This window comes from Aedes albopictus, chromosome 1, assembly GCF_035046485.1.
Source record: "Aedes albopictus strain Foshan chromosome 1, AalbF5, whole genome shotgun sequence".
NCBI lineage: Eukaryota > Metazoa > Arthropoda > Insecta > Diptera > Culicidae > Aedes > Aedes albopictus.
The window spans coordinates 162,274,176-162,285,230 of record NC_085136.1 but is presented as its reverse complement, the minus strand read 5'-3'; the positions used below and the strand labels follow the sequence as shown (position 1 = coordinate 162,285,230).

General features: G+C 42.4%; 1 protein-coding gene across 1 annotated transcript; it reads right to left on the bottom strand.

The window, feature by feature from the left end:
- Positions 1-1,401: 1,401 nt before the first annotated feature.
- LOC134289695 (uncharacterized) lies at positions 1,402-2,232 on the bottom strand. Its single transcript, XM_062855981.1, has 2 exons — positions 2,092-2,232; positions 1,402-2,031 (listed from the first exon to the last, which is right to left on the bottom strand). The coding sequence occupies exons 1-2, from the start codon at positions 2,230-2,232 to the stop codon at positions 1,402-1,404; spliced, it is 771 nt and encodes a 256-aa protein (XP_062711965.1).
- Between the last annotated feature and the right edge of the window lie 8,823 nt (positions 2,233-11,055).

Below are 11,055 nucleotides of genomic sequence, written 5' to 3'. Positions count from 1 at the left end.
AATCAGCAACTGCGGCTGTCCATCGTACGGCTCGATGGGCAGCCCTCGCATATACTTGTACTGTGCTGCAAGCTCCTTTGAATCCAGCTTTTGATGCAGCATCAAGTTATTCACCGTGTGCACAGTGTGCAACAGCATCTTGCCGCCGGCTGCAGCCTCTGTTCCCGTCGCCCAAAGGCTAATTCTTCGGGAATACTCCAATCTCGACATGTTTCCCGTCCACTGGATGGTCAATCGCTCTTGTACTCCGACCGCGCCCAGACGGTCGGCGAGCTTTTTCTCCACCAGCGTAACGGAAGCTCCTTCGTCCAGGAATGCCAACACCGAAACTGTTTTATCTCCGCAGTGCAGCTGTACCGGAACGATCTGAAACAAGACCGTGCAGTTTGTCCGGGTTTGTGCACTCAGCCCGACCGTGTTTCCGACCGGATGCATAAGCGGGTTGTGGAACTCTCTGCAATCGCCGATATTGCAACGGATTCCGAATTTGCACTGCCCGCCGTGCTCGTTGAGGCAGACATGGCACAACTTCTCGTGCGTCACCAGCTTCAAACGCTCATCGTACCGCAACTTCTTGAAATCTGCGCAGTGCTGCAGACGATGATCGTTGGATTGGCACATCTTGCACGGTTTCAGCTTACTCTCTTCACTTGCATTGTAGGTCGAACTGCTGGCTTCGCAGTGACAGTATAGTCCAGCCTCGTTCGAACTCTCCTCTTCGAATTGGGAATTTGATTCAGACGACGGCGTTGGATTGAACTCTACGTCAACGTTAGCTTCGCAGGCGTCTGCCACGATGTTCATCAGGATATCCATCAGCGTTCGCAACGTTGTTTCCCCTCGACCTCACAGGTAGTGGACCCACTCACGCTTTTCCCGATCCGGCAGCTTGGCAACCAACGACTTTATCAGCAGCGGATTGACGAGGTGTTGCCGTAGATCCGCTGCCTCCAGATGGCCGCAGAGTTGCTCCACCGTGTTTCCAAATGGAACAAAACTCCTCAGATTATCCGGCCTCGGGGGTTCCAGCCGGTTCACCTTGTCCAGCAGGCATTGAAGCAGTTGTTCCGGGCGGCCGAAGTGCCGGCGCAGCTTTTCGATGACCTGCGGAATAGTTTCGGGAAGTAGCAACTGCCCGGACACTAGCTCGAGAGCGTCACCTTCCAGGGCTTCCTGTAGTCGCATCAAGTTCTCGTGGTTCATGTGGCCGTAGACATCGTTGGACACTTTGTAGGCCACGTAGAACAATGGCCATTGCGCTGGTTTGCCGGAGAATTTTGGGAGTTTGTAAGTTAGCCCCATCCTTGCAGCCAGCTGGGCCTTCGTCGGTCCGGTCTGCTGCTTCCCCAGCCCGTTTTGGCTCACACTTCCCACTTTCTTGCACGTCTTCCTTGGAACGCTTTATCTCACCCTGGCTTCCATGGAAGAATCCGAACTCTGGGTTGACAGATCGGAATCATCGGAGTTTTCGTCGTCTTCGTCTCCTCCGTCGGTGCTCTCGTAGTCTCGCGTTAGCTTCTTCACGTTCGCTTTTCTCAGCTTCAACACGTTTTTGTTTATTTTGCCGGAAGGACCCGCTCGCGAAACGTCCTTGACTACTTTCGGCGCCGGCTTCGACTTTTGACCCGAAAGTTCCGCTAACTCCTCATCCATCGCCGCCATTTGCATCTCGAACGACGACTCCCGGTTCGCCTTCAGCCGCTGAATCTGCTCCTTTTTCTTTTGGAGCATCTCTGCTTGCCATGCCCTTTGTTCTTCTTGTTCCTCAGCGCGCATCTGCAGCTCCAATTCCATTTTTCGCTGCTCGAACGCACGCTGCATCTCCCTTTCTTTTTTCTGCAGCAGCCGCTCCGCCTCCATCTCCTCGTACTGTCGTTTCTGTTTCTCCTCTAGCGCTAGCCCCTTCGTTTCCACGCTAGACGAAGCTAGACGAGAGCTGACGCTGGATTTGTCAGACTCGTTGCCGCTTTTCCGGGCGCGAGCCTGCTTCTTGACGTCCTTCTGCTTCTGCTGGTACCCCGGGGCCTTCTCCTGATAGGCCTTGCTTTGGCAGTACTACTTCTTCGGCAGTTTGCCCTCCTCGATGCCCACGCAACGGATGTGGAACCATTCCGCGCATCCGTCACAGCCGAACATCACTTCGTCGCGCGTAGACGGGCAACAGATGTCGCACGGAGTCACCGTCAGGTAAATGATGGTTTGGTCGTGGGTGGACTCTGCATCGGAAGCCATCTTGCTGCAGGTTGACACTCTTCACAACGCGGGAATCACTTCGCGGGTGTCACTTAATTTTTAAGGCTGTTCCCTCGAGGGAAACCGGTTTTTGTAGCAGCCGTTTTATTTACAGCGATGCATAAACTGCAATTTATTAAACGCAATAATTAAATATTTTTCTTACATAACTTATCTTAATACTACTCATAATTAAGTGGTTTCCTCTACCACGATTTCTTGTCCGAATGATTCGACCACGTTGGATGATACTTGGGACCGTTACCCTAATCGGTGTTCGTCGCACGGATGCTAATTTTGGAATTGCATAATGCTCCTTCAATTAACTATCACATGGTATCTCTATTGGTATCTACTTACAATGTGATTTAGTCGCGCGGTAGCTTTTTGGCCTACTTTTCCTTGTTTCAGGATTCTACAGTTATCGGTATACAGGTGCTGGAGGGAAAAATCCAGGTAAGCATAACACAAATAAACTACATTTTTGTTCACAGGCTTCAACTTTGGCTTAAAAAGAAAAGTGTTCTATCCTATAAGATCGAAAAAGCTAATAAGAAGAACACGCCGCGATATAGGCATACCCCTATGAACGGAGTACGAATTCCGAAAAAGCTACCGATCGATAGAATTTGTTATGAAAACAGAACAATACATAGGCAGTCGGGTGCCTGAAACTTTTGCCAGTCTTGGTAAGGTGGTATGAACTACCAACCAAGCCGATCTGTTTAAAAGCACAGGTCGCACGGCAGAAGTTTCACGCATTCGATGACCGATATAGCCACGAAATCATCAAGTTATTAATAGAATTCGGTCGATAAACAAGAATATCATATTTTTTTCGTTTTCTACTTTTTTCTTTTAAAATAATTGTTCAAGTTGGAGCTACTGCATTTTATCCATGAATCTTTCCTTCTTCCAAATATAGGAACTATACACGGGTTAAACATCTGTTATATTTTTTAAATAAACTAAATATTTGTTCCGCTATACCAATATTGCTTTATGGTTTTACATAATCAACAATTTATGCCAAAAACTAGTCTAACAATGAAACTAGAAAGAACAGCCTGTGTTTAGAAGAAGGAAAAATTCACTATTTGAACGAGAGAGAATAGTTTCGTTGTAGAAAAATAGCTTTTTTTGCACCGAAACCGTTGATGTTCAACTAGTGAGTTTTGCCTTCTTTTAAACATAGGCTGTTCTGCTTAGTTAGTAAGATTAGATTTTGACATTAATTGTTGATTACTGGTAATTGAACGACTGCCGGAACGAGCCGGAAAAACTCTCTAAATTGTTGATTACGGTAAAACAATAAGGCAATATTAATATTGTAGAAGTATCAGCTAATTATTGGAAAACCGAACAAATTTAAAAAACCGTTCCGATTTCTGTTTTATACTCACTGAATTGCGATTCTTGATCTTTCTTGATCATCATTCTACTCATTAACCATTCGGCCTAATGGACTTTGGTCAGCAGTATTTTCACCATACCAGATGTTTGTGGACCTATGCCTTGCTACATCGAAGTCTTGCGCTTAGTATCATACAGGCGTATCTGCAATGACCGATTTCTCTTCATCGATTTTCTCTTTGCTCAATAACTATACGTGAATCATTTCCAGTGGTTTTCGTTATTATAGCCCTAATCGTCCTTTACCGAAACAAACCAAGAGATCATCCTAGCAGTGAAACTATTGAGTTATTGTTAAGGATTAAAACTGACGACATTTTTTTATGTTAATGGACTGAAATATATCCACCAAATTCTCACAATCACATCTTTAGTTTCAATTAATTCTTTGAAAATGGAGAAAATTTATATTTGCCCGAAAGTACCATTTGCCAGAATGTACCAATCCCCAGAATTTAATATTTAATGTTAAATTCTGGGGATTGGTACATTCTGGCAAATGGTACTATCGGGCAAATAGTATTCTGGCAAATAATACATTCTGGCAAATGGTTTTCTGACCAATTTCGCACAATCAAAGGGATGCCTGAAGCAATTCTTGGAAGATTATCACTCTGCAGCAGACGAGTTCTCTGGTATTTTTTAACTAACTGGAGCTCACCCAGTAGCCCATGGCTGTACATATTAGACTGGGTCAACAAAGTCGATTTATCGGAACAAAGCTTTTTCGATTCATTTTAGCGTCCAAAGAAACTGTGCAAACTTTGGGAGCGATTGGTTGCTTCCCAGTTTTCCGCAATGCCATTGAAATTTGTATGAAACAGTTTTTCGTCATATCCTAGGCTATAGTTTAACGTCATTTCTTTTATTCCTGTTCGGGTTTGTCACTGCGACCAGTTTTTAGATCTATTGTGACATTACCCGTATCCTTAGTGTAGTGCATGTCGCATTACGCAATTGCCATTGAGGGACAATTGCCATTGAGGGAAGTATCGATTTTGATACAGTTTCTGTTTTGCTTTCTTAGAAATTTCTTTCTTATAGAAAACAAACAGCATTATCATTCCAATAATGGAACATGTGTTCAGTAATAAGGATTCTAATATGTTCCTTACGTACTAAGGACTGTTCATTAAAGAAAGTGGACACCTGTTTTTCAATAGAAAATATTTATTTTCGAACAAATTCATAAGTTTATTTTTTATTTAATACAATCAACATACATGTGACCGAATTAACGAGAGTTTGGACATTTACTTCGCATTTCTGAAGAACGCTCGGACTTTCCTCTTGACACCTCCCATTAGATTCTGCACAACTTTCTCCGTAAGCTTTCGTTGTGCCGCAGACCAAACTTTGTTGGAGCAATCTACAGAACTTACTTCTCTTACATCTTTCTTGAGATGCAGCTTAATTATAGTCCAGTATCTTTTCACAGGACGCAGTTCAGGAAAGTTTGACGGATTTTGCCATTTTTCGACAAAATCGACTTTTTCCGTCTTGAGCATCTTTAGTGTAGAAGAAACGTAATGAGCGGATGCCAGATCCGGCCAAAACAATGGAGGATCCGTATATTTTCGATAGATGGGTAGAAGTCGTTTTTTGATGCATTCCTTTATGTTATTTTCACCGTTGATCGTTCCTGTTGTGAAATACGAAGAACTGTTTAAGCCGCATGAACAATTTGCTAGCCACACCCAAAACTTTTTCTCAAATTTTTCGGTTGTGATGTACTCTATATCATCCAGCACATCTGTCCCCTGCTCAGCGTTGAAAAATTGCGGTACCGGAAGTGTACTAGTATGCCAATTCTCGAAACGACAACTTTTTGGAACACCATTTGTGCAGAATTTATCTGATAGTCGCTAAGCTAATCCAACCCATCGCTCAAAATTTCTCACTTTTTTCCGTTTTCTTTGAATGTGTTGCCGGAGTGAACAATGTTTTTACACACTGAGCAAAAATTCACAATTTTTTGTTTAGTTTTAACTCTAAACTATTGGAAAACAGATGTCCACTTTCTTTAATGAACAGTCCTTACTAACATAAAATGCTTAAATCTATAAAATTTGATTAGGTCAAACGAAATATTTTGCATGAATCGTTAATTTAGATGATAATTGACCAATTAACCTTTTGATTGCTTAAAAAAATATTTCCAAGCTTAATGGCCTGCAGTCAAAAAAGCCCAAAATCGCATATTTTGTTCTATAAATTGAGGTATAGCTCAAAATTGTGACGTGTTGGAGCAAATCTGAGCCCGGATTCGGATTCAGCGGCCCAAAATCCTTCGGAGACACATAAGTTTGCTCTTGAGACAAAAAAATGTTGCGCTGTGTTATGTCTTGTCTTAATGATGTTGAACAAATAAATGTATGGTTGCTTCCCCGTATTTTGCATTACGTTTGAAATTTGTATGAAAAAGTTTTTCGTCATATTAAAGGCTATACTTTAACGTCATTAGGTACATGGTATTAGAAAAAAGAATTCAACTTATGAGTAAAATGCAAAAAAACTGCGTTTTCCCATACTAACTTCCATACAAATTTCAAACGCAATGCGGAATACGGGGACGCAACCAATCGCTCCCAAATTTGACACAGTTGTTTTGAACGCTAATATAGATTGAAAAAGTTTTGTTCCGGGTTGATACGATCAAATTCAAAGTTTCTCCATACAACGTTGACCCACTCTAGTACATATATAAAAAATAAATAAACGGCATTTTTAAAGTGATGGAGACGCATGGTCATTCCATACGTATATGAGCATGAAATTTAAAATTTTCAATAAAATGCAGCTAAAAACGACTTGAAGAAGATTTTAAATTTGTTGATATGTTATGTAAAAAAAGTTAAACCTTCGTTAAAAAATATAAAAAAAAGTATTGTCGTTATGGTTCAACATTGTAAAAGTCATAAAAAACTGATATTTTGACCATCATAAAAATCATAAAATGATGTTTCTATATTATATAACCTGATATTTGAAATGTACCTTATACCAAAGGGTTCTTGAACGTCTGAAACTGTAGAAGTTCAATGACAAAATTGAAACCAACGGAAAAGCTGAATAAACAATCTGACTGACATGTTTTCATTAACGAATCATTTCCCACTCCGATCCTTGGGCATCACGACACAACCGATTTTCTCATATTATCAACGACAAACCAAAGCAAGAGAGAGAGAGAGACAAAGAGGGAGAAAAATCGTGCTAAGCAAACAAGTAAACAAATCAGATTAACACTCCAGCAACAACCTGTAAAGTTTAGTTATCGTGTATTTTACCTCATTCCAGTGCACATTTTTGCTTGCTATACATGACGTTATAATGCCATACAATACCACCATCGCGCGCGCCCGCAAGAGCATGCATCCACCCCTCGACCCGCTCGCTTCGGCCAATTTAGCTTGACCCCTGGCCTCACACTCTCTCTCGCTGCTACTTCTATTCGTTTGACTGATGCGCTCTCGGAAGGCAACCCAATTTCCGCCAGTTGCAACAATTTAATGGATCACTCCCTACCTTCCTATCCGCTATCTCTGCGACTCCTGTTCGACTCATGCCCAAACCCAAACTCCGAACCCCACCTCATCACTTAAACATTTTACTTTAATTGGAAATCCTTTTTCATTATAAAGTTTATTGAATTATATCATACACATAACAAATAATTCAATTTATTTTTTAAGGAATTTATGATTACTTTATTTTTATTAAATTATGTTTGTGTACATATGTATCTCTCACAGCCATGCATGTAGTGTATGTGGATTTTCTTGTTCCATTGGCACGGCGGCGGATGTGGTTGTGAGACGTCGTACTTCGGATTTATGTTTTTCCTTGTACTTATTGCCTCGAAACATACACTGGCGTGCGCGAGCCCGTATCAAGAATGTACCAACGACGACCAAATCTTGGGCTGTAGTAGTCGCAGTCGCTTGTTTACATTGCATTCACGAACTCAATGTTTACTTGGCCGGGTCGGTCGTTTAGGGGGTGGTAGTAGGGTGGAATGATTTGACAGTTCTCTCGGCTCTCTTGGAAGCATGGTCGTGTACCTTTCCCATTCCCTTTTGGTACTACCGTGGCTGCAACGATAGCAGAAGAGATGCAGAATTATTATAGATTTTTTTTTTGTATTTGTGGTTCAAGTTGTATTATGGATTTGATTGACTTAAATTTGTGCTGTTTTATTTCAACTTACCTCGGAAAGTCCTCGACGGTGATTCTACTCTATCCGACGCTAGAAGTACTTTCAACTTGAAGACAGCTTCCACTTAACAGGCTCTCTGACGGCTAAGCTCCAATGCAACTCCTCACTCGTTCTACTCAGACAACTCGGGCTGTCCCCGGCGATAGATCTCCTCACTTCAACAGCGAACTCTCCTACCAAAGAACACCGGTTCCTTTTAATACTTCAGGTTCGCGCGCTCTACTCGGAGTTCCGGGAACCCTCGGCCTAGCCTACTCCGACAGACAGTTCCCCGAAGTAGTAAACTCTCCCGAAAACCAACTGACAGCCAATTAGCTCCACATCTTATTCGCTTATGGCGCTTGCTGCCCGTGGACGTTCGGAACAAGGTTCGGAAACGACGTGTTCCGGTGATTCCTTAACATCTCCACAGTCAGAACGGCAACCCTGCGTGCTCGTACTTTACTGGCTAGACTAAGGCCTGGATGTCCTCTGCTGTACATAAGAGTCGTCTCCATTCGACTCAGTCCATGGCTGTGCGTCTCCAGTCCCGCACGATGGGTCCGCAAATCGTGTTCCATTTGATCGACCCCCTTAGCTCACTGCGTACCACGTCTTCTGGTCCCGGTCGGATTATTCTCAAGAACCATTTTTATCGAGTTGTTATGCAGCTCGTGGTACATTCGCCTTCTCCACGTTCCGTCTTTCATCTTAACTCCACAATCCACCGTAGATGGTACGCAACACCTTCTGTTCAAAAACTTTAGGGGCACGTTGGTTCTCTACACGTATAGTTCGTGCTTTGTGAAGGTCTAATCCGCGTTTTGTAAATAGTTAACTTCATGTGATAGTGAACTTTGTTCGATCGTAGAGTTCTGCGGAGTATAAAGTAAGCTCGATTTCCTAACTATTTCCTCCGGTGGAGCCTCGTAGCCGTGCAGTTAGGGTCACCAAGCTTCAAATTGTACCTGTCTAGTATTAAGTTTCATTTAGTCTGTACAGCCTCTGGCTGAAGACGGTGTTCGCGTATTTTTACAATCGTACCGTTCGTATTTATCCCCGCTCTCCTTATTACACCCTCTAGATTAATGTTAAACAGTAAGCATGAAAGATCATCACCTTGCCGTAACCCACTGTCAGATTCGAAGGGACTACAGAATGTCCCTGACAATCGAACTACGCACATCACTCGATGAAATCGTCGCTCTGATCAATCGTGTTATCTGGGTATCCGTATTCGTGCATAATCTGCCATAGCTGATCACCCTTATTGTAGATGGGACACACGATACCGTCCATCCATTCATCCGGTAAGACTTCTTCCTCCCAGATCTTGGTAATGACCCAGTGTAATGCTCTCACCATTGCTGCTCCACCATATTCTAGAAGCTCGCTTGGTAGTTGAACTGCTCCTGCGGTTTCGTTGTTTTTCAACCGGCCAACCTCCTGCTCAATCTCTTGAAGGTCTTGGATGTCTTGGATATCTGTCATCGTCCGCACATACTCCCAGCTCTGTTAGCACGCCACCTTCGGCGCTTGCTTGCAACGTCGCCGTTGCTCATTACCGTTCGGAAGTACTAAACGTGGATGAATCCATATTATGCGCCACTACGGTAGCAGCAATACCGAGTTTATTCGTTTGAAACGTGATCCATCGGTATCAAATGCAATCGTCGTATCGAATGAAAAGAGCACATGGATAGAGAACCATGAAACAAACGGGAGACTCGTCGTGTGTGTATAACTAGTATCTCTCTGTTCCCTCTCTCCCTCTCCCTATCTCTCTCTCGCTAAACACAAACACGTGAGAAGCCTCACATAAATTCTTGAAAACAAAGATACATAAAATACGAAAAGCTGTATAGAGCATTAAGGTGAAACGGGACGCCGTGTTATTTTTCCTATCTTGCCTCTCTTTCTAACAATTTGCCTCGCGATTTTGAAGATGGTAATCTCGAGTTCTATCGCACTGAAGATGCTGAAAAACAATCAGCATATGCACTGCAAGTGAGCATATACAGTGATAGGTTTTTGTTGCAAAATATGAAGTAGAATCTGAGATTACCATCTTAGTAGCAACAGAGCAATGGCGGATATTTCCCCGACCGTCCCGTCCGCCCTTAAAAATAACATAAATCTCACGAAGCGATTGCCATGGGAATGAAGGGTAAGATGAATTTGATTGATTCCACAGATGCAGACTACGATACGTTTGAATGAGTGCATGAGATTGCAACACAAAAATTCCGGCCAGTTGAGCTTCATGCAATCAATGTTCTTGGGCCATGTACGAAGCGCGGTTGGCGAATAAGTGAGATTCGGAGAAGTTCTGTATAGAAGATAACGTTTTTCAGTTGTTCAGCTTCCATTACCGAATAGAATTTAATTGAGGTTTCTTACAAGAGTTCATTTATCTTCAACCAATAACTCAAACTTGCTGTGTAGTTGCTACCTGTTTCGGGGGTACAAATGCACCATTCATGGAATCCCAATTCAAAGTGTCATGCGAGCCACGCCAAGAGATGTATGGTCGATGGGGTTTAAAACATGCTCGATCGTTAACGTAGCCTTGGCTTCCCTCACAGTAATGTGTTCCTTGCCGCCTTAATTCAGGGCTTTGGCATTTTCGATCTTGTATTCTGGGCTACTTGTGGGAATCCAAAAAAAGCTTAAACCAAAATCATCTTGTGCAGAAAGTAGTGAGTGAGGCTAATCCCTTCACAAGGAGCGGGATGGATAGGTTTCTGTTGAGGAGGGCGGATATAGGAGGAGGTAGTACTGGTAGTACTACAATTCGATCTCGACATCGCGTCCTCGAAGAGTAACATCATCAACCCGAGGAGAAGAAAATAACAAGTGAATAACATATCAAGGTATTTATCTTAAATACTACCATACCTTGATATGCCCTTCACTAGGTGGTAATAAGGGGCAAAATAACAAAAACGAATACCAAAATTTTGTATAAATAACGCCTAGAAAATAACAAGTTTTGATATTTCAATAATGAATGCATACCTAAAATTTCAAGTGCTGTATTTGTTATTCCAAAATGATTGAATAACAAACTAATAACATTTCTTGTTATTAAATGTCTCATTTGTTCGATGACTTCATGATGTAACAGAAAATCTTGTTCTTCGGTTATTTTCACTGCTAAACCAACAAATACTACATCAATACTAAACTCTGCTCAAATACTTCCAACTATT

Coding starts and splice junctions, on each gene's coding strand:
- LOC134289695 (XM_062855981.1), bottom strand. CDS start 2,232: ATGGCTTCCGATGCAGAGTCCACCCACGACCAAACCATCATTTACCTG. Junction 2,032..2,091: donor AATGGTTCCACATCCGTTGC/GTGGGCATCGAG, acceptor AAGGCCTATCAG/GAGAAGGCCCCGGGGTACCA.